Raw genomic sequence first — 17,388 nt, 5'->3', positions numbered from 1 at the left:
TTTGCTTGCTTAAGTTCAGTCTGCTTGAAGCAAAGAACCGTGGCTGACATATACAGACAAAAAGTAATCTCAGCCTATAGACTACAATTTAACTTTTGCTCTTGGAGAACCCTCTTCAACAACATCTAAATCAAGTTTTATCTGTCCACCTCACATCACCCCCTATTCAAAAGCCAGAACAAGAACAGGAACTCACATCAAGAGGAACACTGTGCAGGTTGTTAACCAATGAGGGGTTCTGCTTGCCCATCAGTCCACGCCTGTCAGCTTTCCATTTATAGTAACAATGTGTAGAAGGACGTTAGGTGAGACTTTTCCTTTTGTCTAGAGTTATTTTCAGAGCCTCCAAAGCAGGGATAATGAGTGACAAGTACCCACACATTCTAAAGAGAAATAATGAACATATTGTTTTAGCCTGGGTCCCCAGAAAAGCAGCACCTGAGACAAGGAATTGCACACAGAAAGTATATTTTGGGAAGCGATTCTGAGAAACAGGAGTGGGGGATTGAGAAGAGGGAAACAGAGGAGGGAAGGCCAATCCGAAGGTGAATTATCCAGCTGATCACCACCATGGGTACCGAGGCTTGATGCTACTACCTGGTGATCCTCTTGGGAACAATGTAGACTATGCCTCACAATTATCTGCCTGAGGGTTCGAAAAGGAGAGAATTAATCCACTGGCTCCTGATCTGCACTGGTCAAGCATTTTCCCTTGGGGTGTTAACTCCCTTGCATTTCCATCTTTGCACATGCACCAGAATGACTGAGAAGGTTCTTGCAAGAGCCTCACTCAGACTTTACATTCAGGGTGAAAAGGTGCCTTCTGGCCTCACAGGTATGCAGCCGGTTTGCTGTACCAACAGCTAGAGGAAAAAAGTAATCTGAGAGGATGTAGGTATAGCACAAGAGGTGTCTGACACACACATCCATGCTGGATTTCCCAACAGGTAGCTAGAATGGTTCTTTAATTAGCCACCACTATCATCCATTTCCAGGCTATATAAGAAAAGACAAGAGCTTAAGCAGATTCTTTGAAATAAGGGAATTAACAGATTTAGAAAGTGCTGTGTCATATTTTCTTCCCCTCTGCACCATGATTCTCTGCCACCACTTCAAGCCAAGTAAAGGTTGCATCAAGAGCATGGAATTGTTTGCTAAAAGAGGCATTTACCTCCTGGAGGAATCAGACACCCTGGTGTTACCACAGGGTCTGGGAAGAGGGCTGCAAGAGTTCCTGGGAGAACTTGACACATGACTTCTGGCATTTGGGAAGGTGGCAGAAGTCTGAAAGTTGGGGACTGTCTGGAGAAGCCCTCAAGAGCAGAGCAAGAATGGATAGTATGGGAGCAGATGACACACCCAGATTGGTGGGACAAGCATGCAGCCAGTTACCTATTTAGCCAAGTGGCCACCTCAAATGGAAACTAGACTCAAGTCATTCCTAAAAGACCTTGCCAAGAGGGCTGCCAGCTGGGGCTAGGAGACTTCAGGGGTGTGGCTCTGGAGGGCAAGAACTGAGCGGAGGCTGTCAGAGGTCAGCTAGGGAGTGGTGCAGTACATGCAGTCCCAGCAGAAGTTCTCCCAAAAAAAACCCACAAAGCAGCTCTATGAAAATCAGCTGGGCATTTGACATGCAGAAGGCATGGACGGCCAGGTTACACCAGCAACCAACTCAGGCTAGCTTTGCCCTTTTCTTTAACTGTCAGAAACTTCAGAGCCAGAAGAAAGGATGTGGAGCAAGGAAAGTGAAATTCTACACCAAGACCCCTCTCCACTGCTGAGATGGGAAAGGAGGGAGACATAGAAGAAAGAAACAAGCATAAAGCTGGACAAGTGAGTGAACCTTTGATCCCTGAAAATGGAACTTTTTTTATATCTGAAAGGTGATCAAAAATGATAGGATCTTCCCAAAATGTGTTCCTTGGCAGAAAAGAACTGAAGAATAGAGGTATTTCCTGATTGTATCTTCCAGGATTGAGATCCATGGCTGAAAATGAATGTAGGTTCTGGTTCTCACCAGATGTTAGCACCTGGAAGACCAGAATGCATATGGAACCAGAGAACACACCTGGGACCAGCTGCACATCTACAGAATATCACTGGCTTGAGAGCTTATACCTCCTCCACCCAATGTAGCTTTGGTGTCAGAGGTCAGCTCTACCAGGCAAAACCTGCTGCACCTATAGACAGCTGGACATGATTTTCATGGCTGGCAAGAAGAGTATTCCAATTTAAGCTAAGCTGCCCCATGTCTGTCTCTGATATTTGCCTATTACCACATTACATTTACTGCCGGACATCAGATCTGAGATCCCTGTAGAATTGTTCCTCTAACTTTATTGAGCATAAGAATATCTGGCGTGTTTATTTCAAATGCATATTTCCAATCCTCTATCCCCAAATTCTGATTTAATAAGTGATCTATAAAAAATGGTGAAAAACAGTGCTCTAGAAAGCAGTGCTGTCTAATAGACCTTTCTGCAACGATGGAAATGTTCTATCTCTGTGCTACTCAGTAAGTAGGCACTAGCCAAATTGGGGCTATGGAGCAGTTAAAATGTGGCTAGTGTGACCAAGGAAGTTGAGTTTTAAATTTTACTTAATTTTAATCAATTTAAATGTAAATAGCCACATGTGATTAGGGCTACAGTGAGCTTACAACCTTGCTACTCAGAGTGGGCAGCAAACCAGCAGCAGCATCACCTGAAAATTTGTTAGAAATGCAGATTTTCAGGTCCCACCCTAGACCTACTAAATCAACATCTGCATTTTAACAATATTCCCATGTAACTCATACACCAGTAAAGGTTGACACTTTCTGGAATATTTTGGTGGCTCACTGAGACCTCCCATTCCTCAACCATCCCACTAACTGTTAACAGACTTAGTTATAAACTAATTAGTTATAGGCTAATTCTCATATTCAATTGCATAAATCTAGTTCTTATCTAGCATATTGGATTCTGATGTAACTAGCATTGTTGGTCCATGAAGGGCATAAGAAGGGTGTGTGTTTGTTTGTGTGTGTATGAGGGAGAGAGATGAACGGAGATTGAAGCCAGTTTGGAAAGGGTCCTATATGCAAGCTAAGGATTTTGACCTTATTCTTTGGGCAACAGAGGACCATCAGAAGCTGTGAAACGGGTAGATGGCATGAGTAGAGTTATGTTTTATAAAGATAATGCATGGTAGTATGAAGGATGGCCTGGAAGAGATGGCCACACAGACAACTGATGTCCCCTGTCCACTGGTTCTTATATTAAGAATAACTATAGGCAGCAGGCCTTCCTATCTTATCTAATCCCTAGATTTGAGGAATAGCAAATATTATAGCAATGTATGTATGCTACATGGTCCACATCCACAGTATCCCAACCCAGATCTTCGCATTAATACAGTATTCTTTATCGCTAAACTTGGGAGGAAATAAACACTTTTTGCATCTCAATCTTGAAGAGATTATTTCTTAGTGATAATCTAATGTTCACCATTTATAGTAGTGAACTCTTTAGGATCAGAATCACCATTGAAGTAACTGTTTGGTTTGAAAGTACACTTTTGAAACATACTGTTTTAAGACTAAGTATATAAATAAGACATTCACAGGACACATAATGGTCACAATGAAATACAATGGATTTTCCTTCAGAAATCATTTGCTGGTATTAAATGAAAAACAGCTGTAACTGGTGGTGGGACGAGGGAGAAAATGGAAAGGAGAGAAGGGGGGACTTTAAAAGTGTTTCTAGATTTTTATCTAGTCTTAGAAATGCTTTGACATATTCAGAGGGTAGATCCTGGTCAGCCAGGGGAAGCCAGAAAGAAAAGGACCCAAAAGAAAGGGATCTGTTCTTTCCTAGGTGACGTGGTTCTTAAAGGCACCATTTTTCAGGCACCCCGTTCTTAAAGGAATAACTTAAAGAAGTTATTTCTTCTACTCAAACATTGTGAGCAAGGTGACAGCCCCAACCAGAGCACTCAGACAGAAGACAAGGAGGCTGGTATTGGGACACAGTGGGACCAGAAAGATGAAGAGATCACAGGAAGGCCAGCACCAGCAAGAAGCTAAGCACATATACACAGTCAACACAGTCAAGGGCAAGCAGGGACCAAGGAACTCAGTGGCTCTGCAGCTCAAGTAGAGTCTCTCAGTGGAGTGATCAGTGAAATTACTCTCTACCCATGCAGCCAGGAGTACATGTCCTCAGAGTAGTGGTCTCTATATTAGTCAGGATTCTCCAGAGAGACAGAATCAATAGGATATGTTATAACTATATGAGAGGGATTTATTAAGGGAATTAGCTCACATGACTATGAAGAAAAGTCCCATGATAGGGCGTCTATAAACTGGATGCTAGTAGCGTGGCTCAGTCCAAGTCCAAAGGCCTCAAAACCAAGGGATTTGATGGTGTCCTTGGTGTAAGTTCTGGAACCCAAAAGCTGAAGAGTCTCCAGCTCTGATGTCCACAAACAGGAGAGAAGAGTGTATCCCAGCTCCAGCAGATGGAGAGAGCTTCACCTCTTTCCTCTGTCTTTTGTTCTCTCCAGACCCCCAGCGGATTGGATGGTTCCCACCCACATTGAGGGTGGGTCCTTCCCACCCAGTCCACTCAGACTCTCATACTAATCTCTGCTGGAAACACCCTCATGGACACACCTGAAAAGATTGCTTTACCAGGTTTCTCAGCATTCCTTCATCTAGCCAAGTCGACACCTAGAATTAACCTTCATAGTCTCCAAACTAGAGTGACACGCCCCAGGGCATGGGCAAAGTGATCCACTGAGGTTTGGGAAGAAGAAATTAGAACCTGTACTTATATTAACTTTTTATCTTAAAAGACAAGAAATTAAGTTTTGCTAAAATTTAAAATTTAAATTGACATTGGCCCCTCACTCCATTTGCATGTCAGGTCCCATGTCAGGTGCAGTATGCAAGCCAGCGGGGTTGGGGTAGGGTGGGGGCAGGGAATAGGAGTTGGATAATGTGGGAGGGGGCCTTTGGTTGCTTTCAGCATACCAAGACATATTAGTTTCTATATATGTTCCCAGGCACAAGGACTTACCTATTCTATTACATAATTTTTGCAAAACCAGCCCTCTTAAAATGGACAAGTGGTTTTAAAAGATTCTTGCAAAGAAACAGCAAGACAAAGGTAATTCTAATAATGCAAGCACAACAAGCAACAGTAGCTGATACTTCTGTTCCTGGTGCAGGCTATTCATCAGCCACATGACAAGGAAAAAACATTAAGACTTGCCAAGAAATAAGCCAAAAAATTTGAAATTGTCACAAAGACTTTTTGAAGTAGGGATTTGTGCTCATAACAGTTAACGCCGAACCTCATTTTTCACATACACAATGAAAAGTGCGAAGCCATCATGATTAGCAGAAGCTACAGATCCAGAACATGAAGACAATACTCCAGTATGTGTTCAGTCATGTTTAATATCATGATACTAACTCTAATACTTGTTAAACAATTTTCATTAAGTATATACTTAAATATGTATAAGGCTTTAAAAAGTTTTCTCAAAAGACAAAAGTAGCATTCCATTTAGAAAATTCTTGTTCTTCATGCCATGGGAATACAGACAAAATACTGGTGAAACAATTCAGGAAAAAAAATCTGACATCTTTTTGTCAGGAAGTACTATTGGATGGCACGTAGAAAACACTGCTGACAACCGGAAGAAATAAATACAGGAATAAATTTTTCAGGATGGGAGGTTGGGTATAAGGACAGATGTTTTGTAACTGTCTCATCTTACAGTGTCACTTCAAAAAGAAAAATATTAAAGTAGAAATGAAGTAGAAAGGATCTACTTCTCAAAATTAATTGACCTTAAAAAAAAAATGTTTAATGGGCAAACTAAGTCTTACCCCTAACAGAATGGCTACTTTGAAATTTTTTTAAAAGTTGGGGTGGTAGATGCCACATTAAGAATTTAGAAATAGCTTCACTACATAATTCACAGGCAAAAATGCCCCAAGTGTTGAGGATATCACTGATGTGAATTTTATGAGATTAGGAATTTTAAGATAAGATAGAATATTTATAATTTTTGTAATGTGATAGGAAGTACCCAATGAAAAATATTTTGAACCACCTAAATTTCTCTGATTATGTCAAGGTAAAATACTTTTAAAAGAGCTTTTAAACTTAAACATGAATTTTGCACGCATTGTTTACACAAAGGCAAGTGTTCCAAATGTTGTGATCATTTTGAGATTATAAATGGCCACCAGTAAATTGCTACCTATGCACATATCTTCAAAAAATTAAAACATCTACTTTGAATCTTTAGGGTAAAAGTCATGTTCCAGCAATGAGACAGAAAGGAACTACTTTCAGAAAGAGACTTGTGATATGAAGACAGCATACTGAAGATGGTTATTAAGAAATGTTTTCATCATTACATGATTATGTTGACAAAAACTACGTGTGACACCTACAAACACTCTCACATCTACACAACTAAAAAAACTTGAAAGAAGAATTTTTCTAACTTGGTTTAAATCTTTCAAAGAACTTCAGAAAGTTTTGAATCCATTTGTTAACAAAGTAAATGTATGGCATCTTCTGATTAATATGCAAGAATGAGAGACCCACATCAAGAAAATGGGTATTTACTAGGTGGATTTCAATAAAAAATATCTGTGTAAAATTGGTAGATAGAATTGAAAATTTTAATAAGTGCAGTACAGCTTCCATCTGGATCTGCTTATTTCTGAAAGGTACCTTTTTGAGCTGTAAAAGCCCTTAAAACCAAATATTGAAATTAGAACTAGACTTTTGAGTCATTTAAAAGATGTTAAAATAAGATTTTCAAACATAGTAAATTTATTTGGTGCAGCCTCTATGGAAAATGGTATGGAGGTTCCTCAAACAACTGCAGATAGACCTACCATATGACCCAGCTATCCCACTGCTGGGAATATTCCCCAAAATAATAAATTTAAAACAAAATTTCATTATATTGCTCCCTTTGAAAAATTACATATACTATAAATTAACATTTTCTCAGCCTTTTTGTGTGTATGTTTTATAATGTGCATGAACAGGTGGAACACAGAGGATTTTCAGGGCAGCAAAACTATGGTACTGTAACAGTGAATACGTGACTTTATACATTAGGCGAAACCCACAGAACTGTACAACACAGAGATAACCCTAATATAAAATTAAGTTAATAATAATATATCAATATTGATTCATAATTATAACAAATGTACCACACTAATGTAAAATGTAAATAATAGGAGAAAATTTATACGTGGGTAGGAGGATGGAATGGGAACTATCTGTATTTTCTGCTCAATTTCTCTGCAAATCTAAAACTGCTATAAAAATAAAGAAAATAAAGAAAAATGTATTGTTTATTTTAAAGCATATAAATAAATACATATTTGGAACAGGGGTTCTTAGTGATTGGAAACCACCTTTAAAGATCAGGAGCTCTAAGACCTCCCAGGTACAGGAGGAAAGACGACCAAAAAGAAGCAAGGAGAGAAAATACTGAGAAGGAAAAGTAGCACAGATAATGCGACACATGCATATGGACTGGCCAAGGCAATGCAACTTCTGTCTAGAAAACTTCTTCTGGAATAACCTAATCTCAGCAGCAAATAGCAACCAATATAAAAACCAGCAAGTGCACAACACAGGCAGGACAATATTCAAACTGGTTCATTTCTTCATCAAGAGTTTATTGGCTATTTATTCTGAGCTGGGGACTGTGGTTGGTACTGGAGTAACCAGGAATTTGGCAGAGAATTTGAATTTGAGGAGCTCGTAGGCCAGTGGAGGAGTTAAGCACATAAACATAAAATTAAAATGCAATGTGATCAACTGAATTACAATCATCTCTGCAAGGGAGAAAAACCAAACAGACTGGCATCAGGAACTGAGCTTTCTGCATCAAGTCACCCATGCCTAGATATATTTATCAGTCTCTTAGTAGGACTTTGTGATTAAACACGTACTGTTCTTATCAATAAATGGACTAAAACTTTATACAGTTTACTTTCTAGTTGAAGTGAGAACACTTCAACAGAATGTATAGCAAATGCAGACCTATGTTGGGGCTCTGGTATATTTCCAGTTCTCCAACATAAAAATTGTTCCTGTTCAGATCTAGTTGCTATTTCTCTTCTACATTGATTGTCCCCTCACCTGAGACCCTTGTTCTTGCTTCCTGTTAGACTGCATTGGAGTGCTCACTTCCTAGGTTCAAGGACTTGTTCTTGGCCTCTGCTTATGCCCTGATCCAAGTTACAGTGCCATCATCACCTGCATTGTCAGGGGTTTTCTCCCTTCCAATACCCTCTGCACAGAGACCACTGTGCATTACTGGTCACTAAGGAGGGGTTCTTTTTGCAGGGGAAGGACCCTGAAGACTCTGACTTCCCTGAATCTCAGCAACCTGTGTTTCCTGGCCAGTTGACTCTGCATTTTGTCTGCACTTGACGAGCTGGGGATTGGTTTCTGAGTGTTCTCCTTTGGTAGAACGAAAACATAGGCTGAATTCAATGATTCTAAACCTTCCAGACCTGCAGTAGCTCAGAAATTTTACTATTTAACCATTTCAGACCAACAGTCATGTCATCTATTTTAACATTCACCTTAACCTTATGGTTGAAGTAACATTTAACAATATTTTTAACCAATACAATAATGTGACTTCATTGCTTGGAGGAATTCCATTTCCTTCCTATTTCTCATTGTATATACTATATTTTACAAATCCACTTCTAGCCCAACTGACATTTTTAAAGAAGTTTTATTTCTGTGCATAAAACATCAAATCATATTATCAAAAGAATAAATGGGTCAGTGTTTTAAATGAAATACTTCTGAATGTATTCAGTTAACTCATTAAATAAAATTATCAAACACCCACTATATGTCTAGTTGTGTACTAAGTATGAGAAATATAAAGATCATCCCTGTTCTTTGGAGCTCAGAGTCTGGTGAAGGGGACAGACATGACAACTAATAATTGACATGCAGGACAACATGGTAAGGAGGTCAATGGCCAGGGCCATTTAAACAAGGGAAGGAACACTAACCCTGCCTGGGATGGTACAGGAACACTACAGAGAAAAAGTGACACTGGAGCTGAGTCTTGAAGGATAAACAGGAGTCTTCGAGCTGAACAAAAGAAGAAAGGCATTTCAGATAGAGTTAAAATCATGCTTACAAAGTGCGAAGGGCAGAAGAGGCCTGCAATACTGAGTAAGCAATACTGCAGGAGAATATGGGAGTGGGGAGAAGAGAGGCTAGAAAGGGACCTCTCTTAAGGGGCTTTGTATACAATGGAAGGCACATGGCCGTTACCCAGGAGACTCTGAACAGCCACCAAAAGATTCCAATCATGATCAGATTAGTGTTTTATAAGACCACTTTGACTACAGTTTGAGAAATAAATTGGAGGCAAGAGAAGCCAGAAATGAGACTCTTGCCTAGTTCAGCTTAGAAACGCTGAGAAGCTGGGCAAAAGGAGTGGCAGGATGATGGAAAGAAAAAAACAGATGTAAGAGGTGTTTTGGAGGCAAGATCAAGAGGACCTGGTGACAGGTTGGACATGGGGTGTAAAAGAGCCATGTCTAGGAAGACTCCTGGGTTCTGGTGATAACCAAATCCTCCCCCCATGAAATTACTGCTCCCTAGCTGAGATGCCATCTGCCAACTTTCAGCCCACAGCAAATTTCATTTCCAAAGCAGAAACCATAAGTAAACAGAAATAATTCCTAACTTATTTAATATCAGATCTTAAACTCACAAGGGGCTGACACACAGAACAGCAGCCATGGGAACCAATGAGCTGAATGAAAGAATTTAAATTATAAAAGGTTTCTGTCCACTAACCGCCAACAGCTACAAAGTGTCAAACATAAAATTTCAAGGTGAGTAAATGAAGTCACGATGAAGTAGGGTGATATTCTTGGGGAACTTGGCACCCAAAGCAAACACAAACAAATCAATTAATAATTGCTGAGTTATATCTGCCACAGACCGACCAGGCCCATGACAGGACATAATGAAATAGTGTCCACTCCCAATGAATATATCTTCCTCTCACACTCTGAGTCAGAGCACAGTTCCTCACAAATATTTAACTTAAACTGCAAGGCAGAAAAATCCACTTATGTTAATAGCAGAAAGATAAGCTGAAAATCACACACTGATAGCCTCCATTTTAATTAATATTCTATTATTCACACTTCTATTGATTTTTAAAGATGGTTTTATGTTGGGTATTTTAAAATTACATTTAAAAAACTGCAGTCTGTATTCACATTAAAGTGCAATTTCAACAAATTTTTGACGAGAGAAAAATACACAGATTTTGTTTTACTCTGCTACAAAACACTGATTATTTGGCTGAAGTCATCTGGATTTAAGGTGTTGAAGAGTCTTCATAAAGGACTTCATCTACTTTCATGTCATTTTCGTCCACGGGGACCTGGAGGCAAATCTGTTCTTTGAAAGCCAAGGCCACGGTGTAGGGCTTCACTTCCTGGTGCTGCAAACAGCGCTTCAGGTAGGTGTCATAGTAGCCCTTGCCCCTCCCCAAACGGTTGCCATGTTTGTCAAACCCGAGACCTGGCACGAAGATGAGCTCAAGTCCTCCTGTGGAAAAGATGAGGCAAATTGAAAAAGATTAATGGTTTCTGAAAGATCACTTTGAGATGTGGTTTTTGTTTTTTAATGACATCTCTTCTTTCTCTAATTTCTAAAGAAATACATGATCACTGTAGAAAATCCAAACAGCGCAGGATTAGACAGAGAAGGAAATAAAACTTACTCAGCAACTCAGTAAGTCCCTCATCCATCCTTCCAGCAGTTCTTTTTTGTATATCTGTATAAAAATGCCAGATGTCCAGTCTCCACCCATGCCTACTTAAAGAGAATTTCCAAGGATAGGAACTTCTCTTTTTTTTCCCTACAATTCAGGTGATTCTACATACCTATCATGTTCAGGAACCAATGCCCCAGAATAATGACCATTGGAGGAGTTAGAAAGGGTCAGGGAGGAGCCGGAAAGGCCAGAGCTGTTCTCAGGGTCAGTGAGCAGGAGAGGGTTAGCTTAAGAGTACCAAGCACTTCAGACAGCCTAACCCCTTTGCATTTCCCCTCCCACTGGAGAGGCAAGGCCATGTTGTCAGACTTCCCCAGATGCACATGAGAGCAGACTTTGACCTACTCAGGAACATTCCAAAGATATAAGATGGAGTCCCATAACTGATCCTCTGGTTGGAACCCTCCCAAGTAACACAGGGACCAGAACTGGCCATAGCATCAGGACAGAGCAGGCTGCTGGAGCTCAGGATAGAAAGCAAGGTCTTGGAGGCTACAAAAACCCGAGCACAGTGATGAGTATGTGGGGATTCCAACAAAGAAGGCAATTAAGGTCATGAGGCAGAGGACCTCCATGGATTTGCGGAGCCTACTGAATGGCCCTCTAGCCTCTGGCAGGAAACATGAGGTATGAGTACCAGCACAAGAGCCGCATTACATGCCCCAACCCAGTGGTCTGCCCTGTGGCATTCCTGTATTGGGCCATGTCCTCCTGAAAGGTATCCTGGGGGCTTCTGGATGACCTAAAGGTCAGTCATGGACTAACCATACAGTATTGCGGGCAAGACATACTAGGGTTGAAGGCCATGAATTCTCTGGAACAGGGTGTTCAGAGTAGAGATGTTCAGACTGCCAATTGGGCTAGCCCCCACTATCAGCAACTCTTCAGACTCCCTACAGAACTGTGAGGTGAACTCCACTTCTCTCCGGCTCCCAGCACATACCTGTCAACCCCTGCCTGCCAAAATCCAGCAGAGCATGTCTCAGATTAAAGTCATGACCTTCACATGTAAAACTGCTAGTCTATTCCAATCCCACCTTGTTAAAAAGCCCTGCTCACTTTCTTTGTCTTTCTTCCCTGTCCCCTCTAGCTCATTTGTCTCTCTTGGGACTGACAGTGGCCCGTGAACTTGGACTTTGCCCCCTTGTGTCCTCTTTCTATTGTTGTAGTACTGTCAGGCTTGAAGTTTAGCTTTGTCTTCTACACCTAGAACACACAGGTACACACCTTTCCTAAGATTCCTGCCTCTTTACAGTGTGACAAGGTGTTCTGTCGGGTCCTCTGGAGGACACACAGCCCTGCCCTTTGGAAGATGGCAGTTCAGTTAACATAAAATATACACATGTACAATGTCCATTCCAATGAAAGGCAGCAGTCCCTGCCAACTGCCCAAAAAGAAATAGAGATAAGTACTGGAGACTTCAGCAGAGGGAGAGCAATTCTAGCTGTGTGGTCAGGGAAGGATTCATGAGGAACTGTGACTTACCTGGATTTTTAAAGATGTGTCAGAGTTGAGTCTGAATATATTTCAGAAACCAAAAGAAGGTGGCAGGAGCAGAGTGATGAGAAGGGAATGGGAAACAGTTTACTTGCTGGGGCAGAAGGCTCAAGCTGAGGAGCAGCAGAAGACATGAGTGTAGAGTTGGTCAGGTAGGGGCATGGAGATTTGAGAGTCAAAGACACAGAGACCCCCACAGTAGCAAAACACCAAATAACCCATTTAAAATGAGCAAAGAACTTAAATAGACATTTTCTCTAAGAAGATGTACTCATGGCCAACAGGCATATAAAAAGATACTCAATATCACTAGTTATCAGGGAAATGCAAATGAAAACCTGAATGAGACATGACCTCATACCCATTAGGATGGCCATTACCTAAAAAACAGAAAATAATAAGAGTTGACAAGGACGTGAAGAAACTAGAACTCTTGTGCACTGTCAGTGGAAATGTAAAATGGTGCAGCCACTATGGAAAACAATATGCCAGTTCCTCAAAAAGTTAAAATAAAACTATCATATGATGTAGCAATCCCACTTCTCAATTTATCCAAAAGAGTTGAAATCAGGGTCTCGAAGAGCACTCTCATGTTCACCACAACCTTATTCACAATAACCAAGATATGGAAACAAATTAAGTGCCCATCAATAGATGAACAGATAAAGAAAATGTGGTACATACATACAATGGAATATTATTCAGCTATAAAAGGAAATTCTGCAATATGTGACATATTAATGAACCTTGTGGATATTATGCCAAGTAAAATAAATCAGTCACAAGAAGACAAATACTGCATAATTCCACTTTACAAGGTACCTGGAGTGGTCAAACTCTTAGGAAGTAGAATGGTGGTTGCCAGGGACTGGAGGAAGGGGGAATGCGGAGTTGTTGTTCAGTGGGTATAGAGATCAGCCATGCAAGAAGAAAGAGTTCTAGAGATCTGCTGTACAACACTATGTTTACAGTTAACAGTACTTCACACTTAAAAATTTTTTAAAGTAGGCTGGCTAGTTAGTTGGTTAGAACACAGCCTTGTAACACCAAGGTCACAGGTTCGGATCCCCATAGCAGCCAGCCACCAAAAAAAAAAAAAATTTTTTTAAGAGGGTAGATCTCATGTTATGTGTTATTTACCACAATAAAAAAGCAAAAAGGCAAAGAGACCAAGAGAAGCCAGGAGATTAGTCAAGATTTCCACCATAGTCAATACACAATAAAGAGAAGGCAGAATTTTGGAGCATCCATATTGAGGCAGTTGGAAGAAGAGAACGAAGAAAGGAAACAGAAAGTTAAGAAAACGACGTTCTCCAATCCCTCGAGTTAGAATTAATCTTGCTTCCTCTATCTTGCTGCCCCCTATACTTTAATTGTAGTCTACCTTGCACTACAGCTGATTGTGTATGTGTCTGTCTGCCCTACCAGACAGCAAATTTCCTTGAGGGCCATAATTTTTTCCAAGTCATCATTCAAGCTTGAATTTTAATGGAAGTCCAGGCCAAAGAAACCCTGAAAGATGAATATATTATCTGCAGAATGGATCAAACCTAGCATGACATCCCCTAGTTTAATAACTTCAAAGTATAAAGGTTTGGATCAAGGAGGCAACATTATGGGGACAAGAAAATGATAAAAGTATAACCTTGTATGGCTGCTTGTTCAAAGTGAGCTCTACAACTGTTAAGCAAGAAAGAGAATGGCTTTTGAATTCTCAGGTAAGAAAAGGCTCTGAAATGGCCCTTCAGAGGTGGGGCACTAACATCCTATTTGAGGTGTTGTTGTTGGTCCCCCTGCCCATGGGATGGCTACTGCTGCTCCATTCAACCTCAGGGTCAACTGTTGTCACTGGGTTCAGGTCTTTAGGATACCCTTCCTGGTCTGCTCCTGCTTCTGCTATTTGGTGAATCCAAGTGATTTTCTGAAAGACGTGGTGTACTCCTTGTCTGATTTCACTCACGTCTCATCACCCTTGAAGTTCTTCCTGTGCCTAACCACCATCACGCATGCACCATCCCACCCCACACACACACCTGGGCTCCTCACACTTTCCTAACACTAGGCTGAATGCTTCCCCTCCCCAAAGATGAAGGATCAGCAGGGCTTCAAAGTCACGTACAGGCTCAACAAGCTTCCCCTGCACACACCGGTCCCACTGACAGAAATAGATCCCAGATCCACCCTAACACACTGCAAGGTCAAAACTTGGCAGGGAAAACAGGAGACAAACCCTCAGTCCATGCACATGTTCTTTATATGCTTCACCAAGGGCTCATTAATAGAGAACACTGACACTAGCACAATATGCAAGAGCCAACTCATTCTGATTTTGTTTAATCCTGTGTGCACTTGCTTCACAGGTTGCTGCAAGCACAGAATGTAACCAGCAGAGTCAAAGAGACCCAACTGCATCAGGATTGCAACACAGTTTCAGAAAGGGCTCTCTGGAAGTCACACGATTGTTCTGCAGTCATGGTTTGTTGGGTGTTTTTTTCCAGGCTTCGTTAGCTTTCTAATGCAATCTTGCACTCCAAAACTGCAAATCTAACCTTTGGAAAACTCACCCAGCCCCACATACTGTATTTGCTCACAAACATCTTGTATCTTTTTGTTTGGTGCTGGCTCTAGAACTGCACAGCCCTCTGGAGGCAGGCTGGTGTTGTGATTAGGGGCATGAGCGCTGGGGTTATTTCTTAGCTGTGTGACCATGGGCAAGCTACTCCCCTCTCTGTGCTTCAATGTTCTCATCTGTAAAATGGAGCTGGTCATGCAAATTAAATAATATAATGCTTGTAAACTCCTCAGCAAATACCTGTTTAAGATAATTACATTTATTATGATAGTTTTTTTTTTTTTTTAAGAAATGTCAGGCATTATTTCTTGAACCAGCTGGCAGGGAAAGGGGTAAAGATTCTCTAGTACTGCAGGTATATTTTAACTAGAGCCTTTACCACCTTACCTTAGAACTGGTTCTCACAAGTTTGCTCAGCTCCAGGGTTCAGCAGAGCCAAAGAGAGAAGAGGAAAACCAGGGGAGAGTGAAGTTACAGAATAGGGGTTAGCAAATTTTTCCTATAAAGGGCCAGAGAGTGATTTAGGCTTTGCAGGCCATAGGGTCTCTGTTACAATGGGTTAACTGCTGTGCAATATGAAAAGGGCCATAGACAACACACAAACGAACGAGTGCAGCTGTGTTCCAATAAAATTTTATTCACAAAAACAGGTGGAGGGCCAGATCTGGCCTGCAGGCTGCAGATTGATGATCCTGTCATAGAATATAAGGAAAGAGTGTTTCAGGAAGAGAGGAGTGAACACAGTGTCAGAAGTGGTGGAATGGACAAGCAAGGTAAGGACAGAAAAATGTCTATTAGATTTGGCCACTAGGGAATCACCAGGGCAAGGATAATTTAACTGGAGAGATGGGAACAACTGCAGAATCTTCAAGGACAAAAGGGAAAAAAAAGGCATAAAAAGTAGGCATGGAAAGAAAAGGAGGAAAGAGGATTTTATAAATGCTTTTATTTATTCCTGAGGCTGAAGTACTCGGCTCTGAGGACTCAGCTTTCCTTCTCAAAATATCTTTTTAAGATGGTTGGTGGTGAGGCAGCAGCTGGACCACTGCCACCTCTTAGGATGCCCTGAACTCAGATTCCCCATTCTGAGCTTTTTAGAATACAATCAGTTCAGCTGTGGACTATCTTCGCCTAATACTGAAGAGAAGGCTGAACACAATAAGCATGATAGCCCAGAAGATATATAGAGCTTTCCATTCTACTTCCAACATGTACTGTTCGTATTCCTCTGTCTTTCTCCTTCCTCTCTTTAACTTACATTTCACGGCTGTGTCCTACCAACTCTTCTTCAGGAACTTCATGACTCAGCACCTCCTTCTCCAATTGCCTCTCTACACTACTGCCAGAGCCCTCTTCCACACCTGTTATTCTGAATGTGCTATTTCTCCTGAAAGTCCATCTGGTGATCCCATTCCTTGTCCCAATCCATCCTAAAATGCAGCCTTCACCCTGATCCCTTTGCTCAAAAACTTTTAGTTAATCACAACCTCTTAACATCCAAATTCCCCTTAACTGGGTGTGCAGAACCTACTGCAATCTCATCCCCATGATCTCTCCTCATTATCCCCCACAACATTCTGGTTATCCCAGTTAAAATGACTGCGTTGTTATCCAGCAAACCTGCCTCACAAGTTCCTGCCTGTGCACTTTTACTCCTGCTCCGCTGGTCTCCGTTCCTGTGAGGTCCTTCTACTCTTTTTGTTCATTTACCTAGTCAACAATCATAATATAACAAACCTCAGTTAAACTTTCACCGAGTCCTCCTTGTCCATGCAGTCTGGTGTGACCAGCTCTTACCCTATACTGCAAGAATTCCTGTGTCTATTAAGTAGTAGGAATCCTTCTCCCTTCCTTCTGGGAACAGAGTTTCTGTCTTTCCCCAGAGAGATGTTGAGCTTAGTTCTATTTGCTACAAAAGAAAGAATGAGAGTAAAGGATATAATGAGTGGTCCCTAACCATATTTATCTTACTTTCCTGACTATATCCAAGTAGCTACCTGTTCAGACCATCCCATGAGACACCTAACAACCAAAATCCAACACCAGAAGAAAAGGGGAAGAGTACAGAAACTAATATTGGTAAAGTGTCTACAATGTGTCAAGGCACTATGCGATATGCTAGGAGTAGAAGGATGAATAAAATTGGCTGGTCAGTACATCTACCTGGTGAGGCAGGAGGGTGAGGATTATTATCCCCATTTCACAGATAAAGAAGCTGATGCTCACAGAAGTCAAATCACTCCCTAAGGTCATTCAGTTCATGAGAGATTCAGCACATCAGACATGAAGCCGAGGGCCTGCTGTCCCAGGTGGATAACGACCAACAGTACACACCGCAACTATTGCCAAAAGGTACAGTGGGATTCAGCAAAAGATGCAAGAAACACAAGGCCAAGCACCTCAGAAACAGGAGAGCAGAGGGGTGCAGTGTACAGGCTTCTGTACAGGCTGCCTG

At 41.2% G+C, this 17,388-nt stretch overlaps 1 protein-coding gene across 2 annotated transcripts in view; it reads right to left on the bottom strand.

Annotated features, from left to right (window-relative positions):
- Positions 1–10,232: 10,232 nt before the first annotated feature.
- The window catches only part of MTHFS (methenyltetrahydrofolate synthetase), a 47,334-nt gene continuing 40,178 nt past the window's right edge, over positions 10,233–17,388 (bottom strand). For both annotated transcript variants that reach the window (XM_063090306.1, XM_063090307.1), the window contains exon 3: positions 10,233–10,634. In XM_063090306.1, coding sequence (XP_062946376.1) covers positions 10,402–10,634 — 233 coding nt within the window. In that variant the 3' untranslated portion in view covers positions 10,233–10,401. The remainder of the gene's footprint in view (positions 10,635–17,388) is intronic.

The sequence above is a fragment of the Cynocephalus volans genome, chromosome 3 (genome assembly GCF_027409185.1).
Source record: "Cynocephalus volans isolate mCynVol1 chromosome 3, mCynVol1.pri, whole genome shotgun sequence".
Lineage (NCBI taxonomy): Eukaryota > Metazoa > Chordata > Mammalia > Dermoptera > Cynocephalidae > Cynocephalus > Cynocephalus volans.
This window is presented reverse-complemented; position numbering and strand designations above follow the sequence as displayed.